The 17,643-nt window shown below is 36.9% G+C and overlaps 1 protein-coding gene across 1 annotated transcript in view; it reads right to left on the bottom strand.

Annotated features, from left to right (window-relative positions):
- SEMA3A (semaphorin 3A) overlaps positions 1-17,643 on the bottom strand; it is a 170,467-nt gene that overhangs the window by 106,709 nt on the left and 46,115 nt on the right. The window contains exons 2-3 of the mRNA XM_068189556.1: positions 15,489-15,646; positions 12,793-12,855 (exon numbers count right to left, since the gene is read on the bottom strand). Of these exons, the coding sequence (XP_068045657.1) occupies positions 12,793-12,855; positions 15,489-15,646 (221 nt within the window). The remainder of the gene's footprint in view (positions 1-12,792; positions 12,856-15,488; positions 15,647-17,643) is intronic.

Genomic DNA, 17,643 nt, shown 5'->3' with positions numbered 1-17,643 from the left:
AGTGGCTATGTCAACTCAACTACAAAGCAGCTCCCCAACCCCCTTGGCTGGAGGCCTGGAATGACTTGGGTGTCTCCAGCTGGGCTTGCCCCACTTGGCATCAGCATCTCCCCCTGCCAGACCCCCAGGCTAGCACTGTATTGTTGGTGTGGAGGTCTGTGCCAGCAGGACGAGGCATTTCACTGCATGACTGCAGACTGTAAAGCATTGGAAGGGAGATAAAGACAATAAAAGGCATGCAGTGTCTCACAAAATACAGCAGACAGGAGAAAGCATCCACCAGAGGAAGAGGAGGTAACCCAGAGGCAGAAGATGTAAGGAACAAATTCTCAGGGAAGTTCAACACAGCGCCTGTGTGTGAGTCCAGCTGCCCAGTGCTTTTGCATCTAGTTTTACTTTCCCCAAGAAAGGGATGTTGTTCAAAGGGAATATATTCTGGACACATCAATATCCTTTGGATATTGTTCTTTGTCAAGTAAAACAGATGAAGAAAGAAAATCAGACTTAAAAAAATTATTTTCCATGTGGAAATAAGTTTTTTGCAAACCCAGATCAGGGTGTTGTGAGAGTTTAAATACTTTTAGCCTAATAATGCGAATAAAAGTTAATGCAAATTTTGAAAAGTTCTCTGTAGGCAGGAAAGTATTACTTGGATGGGTTATGAAAATAAATGTTAAAGAAGACGGGCACTGGGATCATCACAGTGAATCATTATAAATACTTGCTCCTAATAGTCTTGTTCATTATAGTGAGTAGCTTAATATTAGGAAAACTTTCTTGCCTATATGAAGCTAAACACTGGTTTATGCCCTACAGCTTGAGTTTATATATATACATACACAGAGCAGAAAGCACGAGTGCCTGCATATGGCATAGAATGTTTGAAGTAGATATTCAAAGGGAAAATTAGGTACATCATGTGGGAGTTACTGCAGTCCTCAAAAATACCCATTTATTTATCTACCTACCCCTGGAGAGGATTAATATTCATTTATATTTCAATAAATGCTCTAAGGTTTCCACAAGAGCTGTAGGTCCTGCCTTTGGCCTTGTACAGAAGTGCTTCTATCTTAAAATCCAAGAAACTAAATCCCTAAATCACATCTGAGACCTTCTAGCACAGCCTGCAAGGTCTTCTTCCTCTTTTTCTGACACAGAAAACTTCTTTAGATAGCTACATTTTTATGTATCTGATGGGATCTGCTGGATCTGTGTCTGCAAATAGTTGTGATGGCATGATTGCCAATAGCCTACAAAGGATGGCCAAAGAAATGGTAATGTGCAGTAGCTGAAGCAGTCACCACACACCTCAGGCACAATCCAGTTTGTTTCTTTGTATGAAGGAATGTGGACCATAACCTTCACCAAAGCCCAAGCAGCTCCCACAGGTTTCCCGGGGTTAGTTTGGTGCATAAGTGCATCAGGGTATCCAAATGAAGCCATTCTAACTTCCATCTGGAGTTAAAGGTACATTTGGCCACGTGAGGGAACATGCCCCAGAAGTTCACTGGGCATTCCTGCGTGAGAAAAAGGATTGAGCTTCAGGTATCATAAACGTTTTTACACTTCCTCCAGACCAGACTAAGGAAATTTTGGGGTTCAGATCCTCAGTTCCACGCTGATGATTTACTGAAAGTGGCTAAAAGAGTCTGCATCATACTATGGTAATGCAGCCACAGCACTACCTCAGCTGCAAATTCTCCTGTGCTAAAGTCCTACTTGTAAAACAAGTTAAGGAATTATTAGACTGTCACTTGCATTCAGAGTGTGAATTAAAGTCAAAGAGGTCCAGTGTGTCTCTGGACAGGTAAGTTAACTCAAAATTTAAATTCCAAATTCTGTAGCAGCTATAAGGGCAGAGGGCCTGTCTTGAAGAGGAGATAAAGTGTTAATTATGTTTTCCAGAAAGGCACCCACTATATAAAGATCAATGTATCTGACTTACAAACCAAACACACAGATTTATTTTTTAAGAGTTTTCCAATATTTATACATCAAGTTGATAGAAGGGCTTATGCAGAGAGAGATTAGCCTGAAAAAATAAATTACAAAGAAAATGTCTGCAACCAAAAGAATAAGAGCCAAATGCAGAAAGATTGAAAAACAAACAGTAAAGATATGTAACACTGATTAGGCTGTGTTATGCAGACTTTTCCCGGACAGTTACAAAAATAAAGTCCATCCATCTGTCAAAACATCTGCTCTGCGTATGAAAATTAAAACAGAATTTAGGTGGGTTTTATGAGTTTCCAGTAATTATCTCTCCTCCAGAAGCCTGGAAGTTACGTCCTTCGATCTGGATTACTAATGCAGCGAAGAGTTTTTAATGGCATATTTTAAGTCGAAGGATAAGTCCCTGTGACTAACTAATATCCAGATTTTTCTCCTTATTTTAAGAAAGTGGTTTCATTTTTTTCAAACCAATAGTGATGTCCATACTGCTTCTCAGATATTGCAGCAAATGCAAATGGCCAGATTATGCAGGCAATAAGTAGAAGGCTAAATGATCCTTTACAGTATCATTAGCTTCAACAGTTTTCTGCTGATTTAATCCAGACAAGCATCAGACCCAGTAATACATTTTTCCTTTATATCAGTCTTCCCACATAGCCAAGTGATTAAAATATCATAAGATTTTGTCTGAACTGGATGGACAAGAGGATTTAGAACCATCATCTAACAGCTGGACAAGCAAAATAAATACATGTTTTGTCTTAAATCAAAATGGATGGACAGCTTTCATATAAAGTCCCATGCATGAGGTTAATTATTATGTTTACTTTTTTCTTCCTTCTTCTGTCCCATTAGCTGAATTTTCAAATGATGAGGTCAGGGATATCCACGGAGAATAAGTAATCCCCGATATTACTGCTGTCATTCAAATTTATCACACTGCTGAAAGATATTCTGGACTTATCAGGGAGCTTTTTAACTTCTCTTTTTTTGCTGGTGGGCTACTGCTGACTGCCATCAGTTCAGTCAGTACTGGCAGATATCTTTTTTAGCATGGAGCAGCATTGTTTCAAGGAAAATATTTCCGAAGTGTTAGCGCAATAAATATACGTGTGATTGCCATGTACACAGATGATGGATTCTCAGTTAGACCTGGGAAAGACTTCAACATGTCAGTAAGCATGGGTGAGGAGGCCTCTTCAGGGTGAGCTCTGCACCACGTGTGCTTTCACAGCTCCTCTTGTTTGGGTGCAAGATTTTGTAAAATGCAATAGCATTATTTTAAAATTATTGCTGTGTCCCTTTTTTAATTACAGTAACATTTGGAAAAATACTGGTCCAACTGCACAGTTGGCTTAAACAGGCCCAGAATAAGCAGTGAGCAAAGCAAATTATTTGAGTCCTGTTAAAATGAAATGGTCTTTTAAAATTTTATTTTATTGGAGTAAGCTGGTTGGCAACAGTGCTGCAAAGCTATTGCGTTAATGCTGGCAGGAACAGGAAAGTCTCCAAGTACTAGGAGCTGTGTGCAAACCCTAATGGGTGGGGAAATCCTGCCTGGCACCTGTACTCTATGAGATAACCTTCCAGCTGAACCTGTATAGGCAGGTGCATGATTTTAGAGTTGGGGAGGATAGCTGGCATGAAAACGTTTGCAAACGTGATTTATGACTGTGTACCCCTTGCAGCTGGGATCAATACCATCATTTACATCCCCTTTTTGTCATTATTGTTCCTTGCAATTAGCAGGATCAATGTTTTATAGTCCTACCCTCTGAAAAAGCTACTCTGCAGTGCTGAGTGAAGCAAGTAGAGCAGTTGAAGTATTGGGGTCTGTGTTACAGAAAGGGGTCTCTATTAACTTACTTCTTGGTAGTTACATCACTCATTTTTCAAAGCCTTACAAGCAGCACGCATTTCATCACACACACACACACACACAGATCCAATAAAAACCAAGATTTCACCTAATTTTTCAAAGCTGAGAGATCCCCAGATTCAGTGGCCCTAATGCAGGGCTGTGATCTACAGGACTTTATATGGTATTGTGATCTGGGGGATCTGACTCCTTTGGAGATGTCATAAATGACTCTACTCTTAGGCATGGCCAATGCTGCCAGCATTGCACAGGAGCCATTGATTAGTTTCATACCTAAATTTTCCTCTGCTGACAAGATATGCCCTGAGAAACTTCAGACTGATGAGGGCTAATAAGATATTTTTGGTTGTGTAGTTCAGATGTATACTGTGTACAGATATATACTGTGCTTCCAGTTATCTTTCCAATAAGTTATGCCTGTTATCTGATTTTTTTTTTTTGATATGACAGGAGTTCTTGAGAATATTTAAAGTGTATAATTTACTCAAGTTGCAGGATGTCTGCATGAATTTAAACCATTAAAGCATCAGGCAAGAAAAGAGAAGAAAGCAGATGATTAAAAAAAGCCAGCAAAAAAAAAAAAAGGCAGATATATCCCGATTCCTTCAAGCCAGAAAACTGCAAGCCATATTAGCAAACAGTTGTACTGTCAGCACACTTGCACAGCAGATGGAAAGCTTCTCTGGTTCTGCCTTTGTGTTAGTGAGGGCAAAACACAAAATGTCTCCCTGCCTCTCTACCTACCCACCTGCAAATCTGGGTCACCACAGGTATTTGGTCATTTGGCCCAGGGATTACCAGTAAGGCTAAGCATGGAGGTAGCTGAGCTGGGTGGGATATTCCCTAGGGTCTGTCCTGAAAACAATCTTAATCCAGAAGCCATTAAAAGAAGTCATTAGAAGCCATGCTTTGTAGATGCCTCCCTTGACACATCAGACCCCTAAAGCTTTGTAATTAGCACTAACCATTTGACCCAGTGATCTTTGGAAGTAAAATTTTTTCAACTTTTTCTGCATTCAGTATGTTCAAACTACAAGACATGTATCAATCCCTGAAATTTTCATTCAGAAGATGCATATAATAAATTTTCCAGACCTGTGAACAGCTAGAGGGATGCCAAGAAAATATCAGCACAAAATACCTGATTTAATGACTATGTCATATTTTTTTTTACATCTGGTTAATGCACAGTTAACAAGACAAATCAAAGTCTTCTGTGGATGCAGTCCAGCAAACAAGTAGGGTTTTGGGTTTTGCAAGCATAGGGTGACTGTTGTACATGAAACCTTTCCATGAGTTCTAGCAAGCTTCCTTCATTTTGAATTGTTATGTTTTTCAGCAGTTTGCACTTCCTACAGAATAGAATAAATTAATTTAAGGAACAGAAGAGTATTTTAGAAGTAACCCAAAATATTTGAGGTCAAGTAGAAGCCAGTTCTTTTCTGACCATAGCTTTTGTTCTATAGAGTAAACTTGCCCCACAATATAAGCACAGCTTTATTAGCAAAGAAATGAACACTAATGTAGGGTTTCAGCTCAGGCAGTCTCACCAAGCCCAGCAGCAATTTAAATTGCAACCACAGCCTAGATCTGAGTCTCTCTCATCTATCTCTTCCATCTGGGTGGAGTAATCACCTGTCTCCTAGAGAAATCAGATTACACCCCTCCTTTCCGAATTGGATCAACACCTGCTAAATGGGTGGAGTATTTCAGACAAACAGGTTGCCAAGCCTGTTACAGGCACATAAGATATGAAGGCTCCAAATCAGTCAGCTTGCCTTTTTTTTTTTCAGCACAGTATAGACATATCCTCTAATGACTTCCACTCACAGCCACCTCAGATAAGTACACTCCAAACTTGTGTGTTGAAAGTGAAGGTAAAGCCATGAAGTGTTGAAATGAAGCAAAAGACTGTGGCATCTCCAAGGGGCAGTTGCTTAGCAGTGTGTATGACTGTAAATAAATACACTGTGTAAGCTACTCTAGGAGGTTACACGCGTCTTACTGTGGGAAGCTGGAAATTTCTGTGGGGATATTAAACTGCTTTGACACCACAGAGAGATGCAGAACCAGAGAAACATTAAGTAACAGAGGCTTAAAATTCCCACTCAGTAAAAACTTGGCACCCAAGTGAAATTGCTGAAATGCGAATTTGTTTAATGGTTTTAGTGGGTTTTTTGTTATCTTTTTGTTGGTTGGATATTTTTTCTCTGTCTATATATATATTTATGATGCATGTATAGTAACCTAAAGTCTTTGGAAAATGTTAATCTGAAAGGAATTATCTAAGGGAATAAGAGATTATTAGATTATTTAAAATAACAGATATTCTACCATTCAGTCAGAAGAAGAATAAACAAACAAAAAAAAAAAACTAAGAGGAAAAAATAGCATATTATTTCCTAAGTTATTTAAACAACTTTCCCTTTAGTTCTCTGAGTTACTACAGAAGAAAAAAAGATAATATTTTAACTTGTGTGCAGCAGGGAGAAATTTAGTAGACCTATTTTTGGTATATGTAAGCAAGAGAACTACAGAAAGAATTAGTTGTGGCCTAAATTAATAGTTCTATAGTGACCACATCTTGAGTATAGAGGAACTGCGATATGTGATCTTTCAGAGCAGACCTATCCTTAATTTTAAAATTAACTTTTATTGAAACAAGAGATAAGCAAAAATAAAATGGACATAACGTGAAAAAAAAAAAAAAAAAAAGGAAAAAAATTGTGACTGGCACCAAAGAAAAGGCTTTTCTTTAATTTCATGAGCTTCAGACTGAAGCCCTTAAACAAAACAGGGACTAAACATATCTATCATTTCTACCAGTCATCCAGTTAATGTGTTTTTCTAGAAAGAACTGTATGAAGAATAAATTTACTCTGTCCATTTTGGGGTGCAGTAAATCATAACATGGAATTACCCAACAACATTTTGAAATAGCAATAACTGGAAACTCAGCCATAAATAATTCTCAGACTTTGCCAAGGCCAAATGAGGGCTCATGAGGAACACATATTGATAGAAAATTAAACCCCATAACTTTGGAAAGATTTTTTGCCTCTTTTACTTTCCCTTTTCCAACTCTGACTCGGTATTTCAAAAGCAACAAAGAAAACATTCCTACAGGACTGCATTAAATCTGCTGAATATTAAATTTCCTTAAGAGGCAAATTTCTATAGTCACACCTATAACAGAAAAATGAGCCCAAAATTGGAAAATTAGCTTTCTCCTTGATCTATATCAATTTTTCCCCCATGCTGAAAGACTTAAATGACTTCTCATGATAAATAAATGGGTAAAATATGAAAATATGAACAACTGCCAACTTAATTCTTCCTCTGTATAAGGACACAAGTTATTACCTTACAGTAACTGATTTTCCTTGGTCAGTTCATAGAAAGAAATATATGCAAATGCCTAATGAACACAAGCTGTAGGATCAACATCTGAAATACACCATAAATAAGGCTTCATGCTGGTGTGTTGTGGGGGTCCATCCAAGAACTGGACCTGGCACAGCCAGAAGCTCCTGGGGGGGACAGGTCTGTTTGAGAGCTCCATGGAACTTTGAAAGATTCCAATGTCCTTAACTCCTTTTTTACCAAACCAAGTTCACCTCTGAGTGAAGTGGTTGTAGGTTTTGAAGGGTGTTTTTCCCGACTTTCTCTTTTGTTTGTCGTCTATGCATAGCAGTTTTCCAAAGCAGCAGTATTACAGCTGCACACTGCTTACAAATGTCTCACTCTCTCATCTCCCAAATAGTAAGGAATGCTTTGGTAGGAAACTGTGTCCATATTAAAGAACACAGACAAGAAGAAGGGGTGAGCAGCCCTCAAGCTGAAAAACCCAGCATACTAACTGGGACAGCTGACAGTATGAAGGAAGAAGATCCGGCACTATTTATCTTACACATCACAGAAAATACTTCTTGTTGTAATACTCAGGTTGTACTGAGAATAAATTCTGTCCCCAAACTCATTTGAGACCTATTGTTTTGGATTTTTACTCATTTTCCCCCTCATCCCAGGAGACATTCACCTTTCTCTTTTCCCCAGGCTGGATAGGTATCTTGGGTCTTTAGGCTTTGCTAAAGAATTTTAGTGCTGTGCTGGAGACAGGAAGCCAGAAAGGAAAAAGGGATGGCAATGAAGGTTGGTGGGAGAAAAGCTGGAAATTTGGCTGTAGATGTCCTCCAAAGGAAGAACCCTGGCAGAAAGGAATGAACTTCTCTTTGGCAGACCCAAAGGGCCAGAGGTAATCTGACTGGAAAAACTGTGCCTGTCAGATGAATTTAGAAACATGCTTTCTAGATCCAGCCAGCATTGTATATTTAATTTTCAGATTCCCTCTTCAGATCTTTGTTTACAATAACAGATGAAAAGAATTACTTTTACTTTCTGCCTCTATGTTCTTCTATTTTCCCTAAGGCAACAACAGTAATAAAATGAGTTAAAGGGACTCGTGTTCAATTATAGCCAGCTATGTTTTTTCCAAAGTATCACCAGATATGGCTGAGGGACACATGTTGAGTCAGTTTTTACTTTCTGAGTTCTTTTGTTTTTTCTTTCTTTCTTTCCAAATTAAATCATTGCACACTGATGGATCCATAAGCCTACAGATCAGTCCTATGCCTTCCTATATTTTAGGGAGGGGATGAAAAACTTTAAATAAACCATAAACTAAGATCACCATATGAACATTTTGCTTCAAATATTATTGTAACAAATGAGATGGCAAATTACATTACAGTCATGTGATTCTACTTGCATGAACAATAAATTGAATAATCAAGTGCTAGCCATACTTGAATGCAAAAAAGCATGCACAGAATATGGCTATGTCATTAAATATGTGTGAAGAGCCTTGCTGCTTTGTCACTGGAAACAGGTTTCTGATCTAAAGTGATTCCAAATTGCTGTCAAGAGAACTATTAAGTATAAAAAAGTTAAGCACAGTTGGAATCAGGTGAGAGATAATAGCTAGGTAAAATTTAATTGCAATTAAATAGCCCAGGTAGATGCCTATCTCCTTTTATTATTATAATACAGTCAGTGCTTACCCACATGCAAATGTGCTGGTACACTTCAGCTGTGTACACAGAAGTGTAACTCTTTCTGGACCTGGATGGAGTAACTCTATGTTCATCTGACAGAGCAGACGTAGAAACTTGCTGGTGCCAAGTAAAAGTACTTCATACTCTTTGTATCTCTTTGTACATCAATGTATATTTCTCACCAGAAACATCCAGGGAGAAGCTGATATCTCACACTGTGCAAAGTGTGTGTCTGTCATCGTACAGCTTGTCCTACATGACTTTGTTAAAGCACCTACTGAAATTTTATACATTTATACATGTCAAGGCCAGAAGGGACGGTTTCAACAATTTAATTTGACCTGGAATCTTTAAAAGTGGCTAAATAAATTGGATAGTCAAATCGTACTTGAAAGTAACACCCTAAGGTGCCCTTCAGAAACACATTTTTTAAGCTTTCAGGTCATAGAAACCTATTGTACCCCTTAGTAGGAATTTCTCTGATTAACTGTGTATTTTGTGAACTACTGCTACAATGCAAATCTAATGCAGAGATGCATCGACTAAACAGCCAAAGCAGCCAAAACTTTCAAAGCAATGACAAATTAACAGTTTAAGGACTAAATGAGGTTTCCAGCCAGGAATGTATCCTTGCTCTATGCCTACCTGCAAAACTAACTAGTGTTTCTGATAACTCTTGTAAACCACCATGCTCTGCTTTGCTGGTTTATGATATCCCAGGAATGTCAAAATAAAATTGTAGCCATATTTTCTTTTTCTTTTTCTGTTAGTTACCTGTTATTTATCCCACATTTAATGCAGAGGTTGTCATGTGTATTTGTAAGTGACTGCTGTATTTATACATGAAATATTGAGGCTCACCAGTGAGGAATATGACTAGCAGCATGACTGTTCTGTAAGTTTATATAAAAGCTGAGAATTATTCTGTAGAGACTTTGTCTTCTTTGATCATTGCCAAGGTCTGGCCAGGAATCATAAGAAATATTCACAGGATTAACAGAAACCAGAATAGATCAAATAAGATACTGAAGTCCAGAATAGCAAATAATCCTCACAGAATTACTCATTTAGTTGAATTACGTAAGCAAATATCCTATTTATTATTTATAGCCTTTAATTTTTCATGAACAATGTTACTTTGGTGCTTGTGATACTCTATACTGAGGAAATGGAAATATATTGTAATACAAAGTACTTACATGGGTCAGTAATTACAATTTTATTGGAAAAAAAATCTGTATTTTAGCAGTTAACCTTTTTCAGAGAAGTTCTGCTTTAAGTAAGTATTGCATAGCTGGGGGGAGTCTTTCAGCACTTCTTCTCAGCTTACTCATATGGAAAAAAATCCAAAGCACACTTTAAAAGTTTCATCCACCTAACAGTGAGTAAAGCTTAAGTAATGAACATATACTAAGTCCTTTAAAAACAGAAACTGAAATTATTGCTTAAGTAACAAAGGGGCAGCGGGAGAGCAGGAATAGGCACCATTGGCTGCTCTCCTCAAATCCCGTGTGGACCATCCCGAGCCACGAACCTGCTGTGCTGAGACGGGCATGACTGACAGCATCAGGATAAGGAATCCCTCTGAAGGAGTGAAAACAACGCTGAATTACCTCTTATAATTATGAGAGGAAATCTCAGAGGTCATAGCTGAGGTTAGCAGTGGGGCAGGGCTGGGGTTGTGCTTGTGCTGCAGCTGCTGCAGCGCACCTGGCCCATTAGTGGGGGTTGCATTTTCAGCACCGATTTACCCTGGAGATCAATAATTAAAAGGAGGGTTTTTTTTTAAAAAGACCTCAATGCAGAATTATAGACTGTCATGTAGAAAATTTTGAACCATCAGAAGTGAGGAGTATATAATATCTTAGAAGTGGTACATGCTGAAAGCAGTATTATATCAAGCCTGGTTTATATGTCCCTTTACCTGTCCTCTTTTTCTCCTGTTCCCTCTAATGAGAGTTTATTGAGTTATTTTTATGGCCTTTATATTTCACACTCCCAAGGTACTGACAATGGCTTTAAAAATAAATAAGAGGAAAAATGAGATTTTTAAATTATGTGTAATTAAAGTTGCATTAAATATGTTGTTTGTAATGCACTGGTTTTTGGCATGGTAACTCTAAATACTTAAAGACAATGTTCTGATCACATCATCATATGTATTCCTTCTTTATAGTCACCTACATGTTTATTTTACTTCTCACCTACTCCTGTAGAGAACTGTAAAATTACCCAAAAAAAAAAACAACCCCCAAAAAAAACCCATCAAAAAATGCCAGGGTCACACACTGCACTACACAGTGGTGTGGGCTTCACCCATTCATGATCAGCAGGTGTACCTGTCCCAGTATCACAGGGAGCAAAAGAATTGAGGTGAATAAAAGTTACAGTATAAGGAGTCTTCTCAAGCTCACCACAGTCAGATGGGGACCTCTCAGCTTACTCCAGAATGTGTGTCTTTACAATTTTAGACAGCTAAGCTGAATTAGAATTAGCTTAGTGAAATGTATAAAGCATACTCTTTCTTATTACAGTGAATTTCTAAAAATAATTATTTAAAAAATAAGAATATACTTTCATGCTAGGTACTGAATCTCTTATTAGTTTTCTAGGTTTTTGCTCCAGTCATGGAAAAAAATCTACTTAATGTAGTATCATAATACTTCACATGAGATAAAGCAGGAAGGTTAGTTAATTTGCTCATACATTTAACACTAGCCCCCCTTTTTAACCTTGAATATTCAATATTCTAGGCTTCACCTTGCAAAGTACTCCTGAAAATTATTTGTGGACTTGAGCATGGATTACTTCAAATGCATTATTTCTGTGTAATGAGATGGCGTGGTATCTGGCATTTCAGCTGTCCCATCACATATTTAGCTTAGCCCATATTTCTTACTTTTTACCCAATCTACCTCTACTGTTCCCAGATGGCATTTTTTGAAGACAACTGTCCTCTATGGCCTAGGTAAAGACTGATGAGACTATTTTTATTATGACCTAGGAAATTATTCAAATGGAGCTCTCTAGAGGCATATGGTTGGCATTATGAATATTTTACAGAATCATCTCTGAAAATCAGGCCAATAGCATATACACACGGGGCCAAGTTCCACTCTCACTTATACCTTGGCAACCACAGTGATTTCCCATTTGGCTTTGCTATGCAAGTATTTGTTTGGCTTCTTGCATGCATGTATTTTTTATCTCTTTTTCCCCTCTTCTTCAGCCCTATTTCCCACACTTTTCTTTTAAAGAAGACAGTTACTGTCAGTGTGGAATGATTGCTATTTGGGGGCTACTGGCTATGTCTCTGTTACCTCATAAATACAGGGAATACGATGTACGCAGGAATGAGGGAAAATGTTCAGAAAATAATGCCTGGTGTAGTAGCATCTTTCCTGAGGCACCAAAACTGATGCAGAATATTTACACCACCTTGACCTCAATATTGCTATGAACTCCATGCAGGAAAGGGCTCTGGGGAACCCACTGGCTCCGAAGAGATGCTACAAAGAGAAAGCACTTCTTGGAACTCCCTTGATAACTGGGACCTAGAGCAGGGCAAAAATAGGTCAAAACATTATGTACCTTTTCATCAGGAGATGAGTATGCAAGGGCTAATATTTCTCATTCTGATATTTTTTCTTTCTTACTGATTTTTTTTCTCTTTGGTATATAAATTCTATTTCATCTGCATGATTTCCATTTATAAATTGAAACCCTTGGTAATATAATAACCCTTCTATATAAGAGGATTGAGAAAACTCAAGAGTGAAGTTATGATCAGATGTGTGACCTTACAGAGTAGGAAAAATACTTTAAGAATTAACACAGTAGGACATAATAAAATATTTACAATGTTTTATAAAAGGAAAAAAAAAAGCTAAAAAGATTTGTACTTACCACAGTATCTTTTCCAGCCCACTTGCACTCATCCCTTCGGGAATGTGATACAGGCCAAACAATCTAAAGACACAAAACAAAAATCACATTGTGTTATTTCATGCTTCAGCATTCACAAGTTGCAGGCCAAATGCTTACAGTCCCTTTATCCAGTTTATCTTCACCCCATTCTTTTCCTTATTTTCTTTTCTATCTTAAAATTTGACAACAGAGAAATGAAATACTGGGAACAGAAACAAGAATAATAGGTGTCATAGTAAAATCAGTCTTGAAGTCGGCATTGTGAATTTCAGCTGTGAATCTCTAGTCCTAATGATAAGAGGGTTGGCCCTCCATTGACTGAGCAGTCTTTTAATCTTTTAAATCTCACATACTGGAAATACAATCTCACATTAGAGTGCCAGCATCAGAAATGAGGTATTTGCTTCTTCAGTGTATCTAATAGGTCACTCTTTCGCTAGTTCAGTTAATTAAATAATAAAAAAGGAGCCATGGTATTTGACAAATATTGCATCATCAAAATAGAAATGTTTATGGTGTTTCTATAGAGCCACCCTAACACTAATCCTAAATCTAGGTTTTCTGTAGTGTTTGCTTAGGAGAAAATGGATCTCACCTCATACAGAGAAAATCCAGAGACCCTCACAGTCAATTATTCATGTTTCTTTGAAAAGCTTTTAGGAATTACATATAGAATAAAACATGATCTTCCCATAAAATGCCAGGCTATTCATTTGGGAGCCTCAGATAATGCAATATGAATGGCCTTAAGTCTGGATTACAGTCTTGGTGTTCAATATAGTTTGTTAATAGAAAACAAAAGGCAAAATATTAAAAAAAAAAAGATGGACTGCAGATGACTAAAAGGGGCAAAGGAGATGTTGTAGATGGTATTTGAAAATACAGTTTGAAACATTTTTAAAATTCAAAATTTTCTTAATGAAATCCAAACTGCAATCGAACATCGTAAGTCTATAAAATAAGACTGAAAATTTTATGAGCACATTTTCTGTCTCAGAGGATTCCCACAACTTCCTGTTGCTATTCTCAGCTTAAAATGTGCAGAGATGTGAAAATTTAAATTTACTAGGTTGAAAAACATTAACCAAACTTCTCAGATATCCCAAAAGGACCGGTTCAAGTTTAGTTCAAGTTTTGGGCAAAAATCTGAGTATTTTTCAAACCAGTATATTTCAAGACAGATGTTCTTTCTCCTTAGTTTCAGAGTAAAACATTTCCCTTTAATTTGGTTTAAAAGACAGCTAAGTCAAACTGGTTTTAGTACATCAAAAAATTTGGCTTTTTGAGTTTTGATGCTGCCATCAGCATTTAGACAGAAACCTGATGAGTTTTCTTAAATGGCATCAGCAACAACTGGTGAAGTTTGAGCTCAAGTGCAGCACTGGCTGCATTGTAATTTTGATTGAAGTGTCTTAAACGACTCTCCTATCTATAATAAACAGATCCCCAAACTCTTAAAGTCCTTTGCCTATTCTTAAATCTAGTCTAAATTCTCTAAGTCTGTTGCTAACATACATTTCCATATTACTGACAGCTTTTTATTTAATCTATTAACATTTGTATATAAAGTCAAATAGTGTTCTAAAAGTATCTGAATATGTAAGTATGTAAAATACAATCACTCCCATTCTACAGAGCTGTTTTCTGCAATGGAAACACCTTCTTTCCTTTAATTATTCCAGATGTTTTGCACATTAAGCTATTGATCCCTCAGAGAATTCAAATAAATAGCTAGTTTCCTTTATAGCTGCTCTAAAGAGAATAGAAAAGAAAATACTCAGTTTTCCTTTTATCCTCTTATCCTTAGAGAATACAAATGAATAGCCTGTCTTCCCTCTGAACAGAAAACACAAGGTATTTATTGCTATCATCTTAGGAAGCTAATAGTCAAACGGCCAAAAGGTCAGGAACACTAAGAAAAAAAAATAATCCCTGGGTATTGAAGCAATATATCTCTCATAAAAGGGTACTCTCTGGATTTTAAAATGTGCCATCAAAATACTTAATATAACAAATCAAACCTCCATACCATTTTTTACCTTTCTGGCATTTTGTCTTACTAAAATAAAGGAAAACTTAATCATTTATTTGGACTCAAATAAAAGAATGACACTAAACTGCTTGTCAGCTTTTAATTAGTGACCAACTTTTACCGGAAAATTACAGTCTCCATCAAGAACAGCAATATTTAATGGACTTGTTCCTCCTTTATTAATACTGGAACTGTTTTGGTTCAAAAGCAGCAGAGCAGAGTGCCTACAAGTGCCGAGTTAAAGAAGAAAAATCAACACTTGGACTCCTAAATAGCTTCTTTTATCTGCAGACAAATACAGAGCAGTAAGGCCTTTCTGTTTAAACTGTCATAACAGATGCTTGGCTTTTTTAGCAGTTGCCATGAAAGTATGTCTTGTTTGGGAAATAGCTGGATTATTCACTTATCATTTGCTTCTTTTTTGTAGTCTGAAAAGAAAATATTGCAGATTATATAGTCAAAGGTCACAGGCTCATTATAAATTTCTTTTCATAGAGTCAGCAAATATTTTTGTCGTAACAGTACTCCTGACATCCAAACACTTACTATTTAATTCCAACAGTGCACAACATAGTCTGAGCAATAAGGAGTCTTTAACATTCGAAGTATATATTTACATTGTACAGAACATGAATGAACGTACCTTTTGATATTCCTTGATGTTAACCAGGTTGAAAGAAAATATGTGATCCTTTGCTCCAACATACAGCCGACTGCGTTCTTCGTCCAAAAGGAAAGTGTGGTAACTGGAGCTATTAGCTAGTCCATTGAAATTGATTACGTTGTTGGATTCCAACATTTCTGTAAGATAAAGGTAATAGTTCTGTTGTTAATATGGTTAAATGAAATACAGACTTTTATTTTGACTTGTACAGATATCATTTTAGGAATTTGTGCTTATGGGGTAGAAACAAGTGAAAGCATTATTTACCTGGGCCCCTGAATGTTTGGTATGAACAAACATTCATGAATCTTGTGAGATTCAGTTCTACAAAGAGGTTGAAACAACAGTGAAATCGATTTAAAACCTGTATGAGCTCTTAGGTGATAAAGTTCTATCCATGTAGCTCATCAACTGTTGTAAAAAGTTCAATTTTGTTCAATCAATGAGATTCGCAAGGATAAACTTGGGGATAACTGGCTGATAACCACATCTAAACACAAAAATCTATTTCCAGCAGAAAAACCCATTTAATAAAGATCTGTAAGTTATATGAAAAGGGATAAGAATGACTAGCTGATGAGATAAAATAACATGTAACGCCTATTCTTAAATGTATTATCTTCTACACTTTCTCACACAGGCAGCATGTTGTTCGCTTGCTTAGAACAAGAATTTAACTAGAGAAAATAAGCTTCCTTCTCTTTAAACTCAAGAGTAATTTTCTAGCTCTGATATTCCTCACAGAGATTTGCATTTGCCATGGACAAGAGGTTTTTAAGTACAAGGATCCACAGAATAATCTTAGCTATTCAAACATTAACAAAGTCATATGCATTTTTCTGAAAAATACTTTTACCATACGTTAATATAGACCATAATAGTATAAATATTCATGAGAATGCACTTTCTTTCTACCTATCTATATTCATATCAGGACCAAAACCAAACCATCTCAATCATTTTAAGGCACATCTTCACTAGTAGGTCATCAATAAGAAAGTTTCCTGGTGATGACAAGTCCTACATGGTTCCAGCCCTGAGCTTGTGAATTAAGAAGGCAAACATCCAGCTTTAGGAGCAGGAGCAGTTCCATGGAGCCATGAAGACAGAAGAGAAAGGGAGTGAATACATCACATCCCAAGGGCTGATGGCCAGAGGGCATGGCCTGAGCTTCAGGTATGTAATGTCTGCATCAATTCCACCACATGTGCAAGCCAAAGATGTATGTAACTCCTCTCAGACCACATGCCAAATGCTTGCATGTCTAGGATTCACCTAACAGTGCAGCTACCTTCTATGACTTTTTGGTTTTCAGTAAGATCACTCCCATTTTCCACCATTATTCCAACTGAGAAGTGAGTATAAGATTGCATCCCATATACCGATAGAAATCAGGGAGAAACTGTTGTTAAAAGTTTCTGCCTAATTTTCAACTAATTTTCCTTCTTTTTAACTCATTCTTTTGTATTAACAAGGAAGATGTTAGGTGGAGATTTTTTGGACCGAGGTAATAGTGATACTTATGATTTTACAGAATTTCACACCTGCAGCTTTGTAGCTCTGCAGATGTTAAACCTATTTTTGATGCTCACTTACACCAGGTGGATTTTGAAGCAGGTTGAAACACTGCAAAAACATTAGTAGGCAACATACTCAAGGAAGACAAATGCTGTTAGTTGCATGCCATTTAAGATAGCTTTTAGCTTTAGTATTCTTTGTATTTATTTGGAAAAGCTCTCACTACCAACAAAAATGGTTAATTCATGTAGCAGTGTAGCAAAGCATCAGAGCAGACACTATATTTTGTTCCTTATTCTACACTTTTTGTCACTAAATATAACTATACATTTATATCACAAATTGTACTACTCAAGACTGAAGCTCACTTTTTAAAAATTATTTTTCTTTTAAATGTAACAATCAAATTACCTCAAGCAGTCTTGTCAAAATAATTCTTATGGCTTCCTGCCAAGTTCTAGAATTTGACTCTATTGTCCTCCAGTTCACTTATTTGCATTTTGTAAGAGACTTTACTAATTCGCTTTACTCTGTAATGACTGATTCAGATGTTGAATGTCGACTTGCTGAATAGTGAGTGATGTAGATGATTGATTGCTTAACTTGTCTTAAAACT

Source organism: Anomalospiza imberbis, chromosome 5 (genome assembly GCF_031753505.1).
Source record: "Anomalospiza imberbis isolate Cuckoo-Finch-1a 21T00152 chromosome 5, ASM3175350v1, whole genome shotgun sequence".
Lineage (NCBI taxonomy): Eukaryota > Metazoa > Chordata > Aves > Passeriformes > Viduidae > Anomalospiza > Anomalospiza imberbis.
The sequence above is the reverse complement of the archived record's forward strand: the minus strand, read 5'-3'. Positions and strand labels throughout refer to the sequence as shown.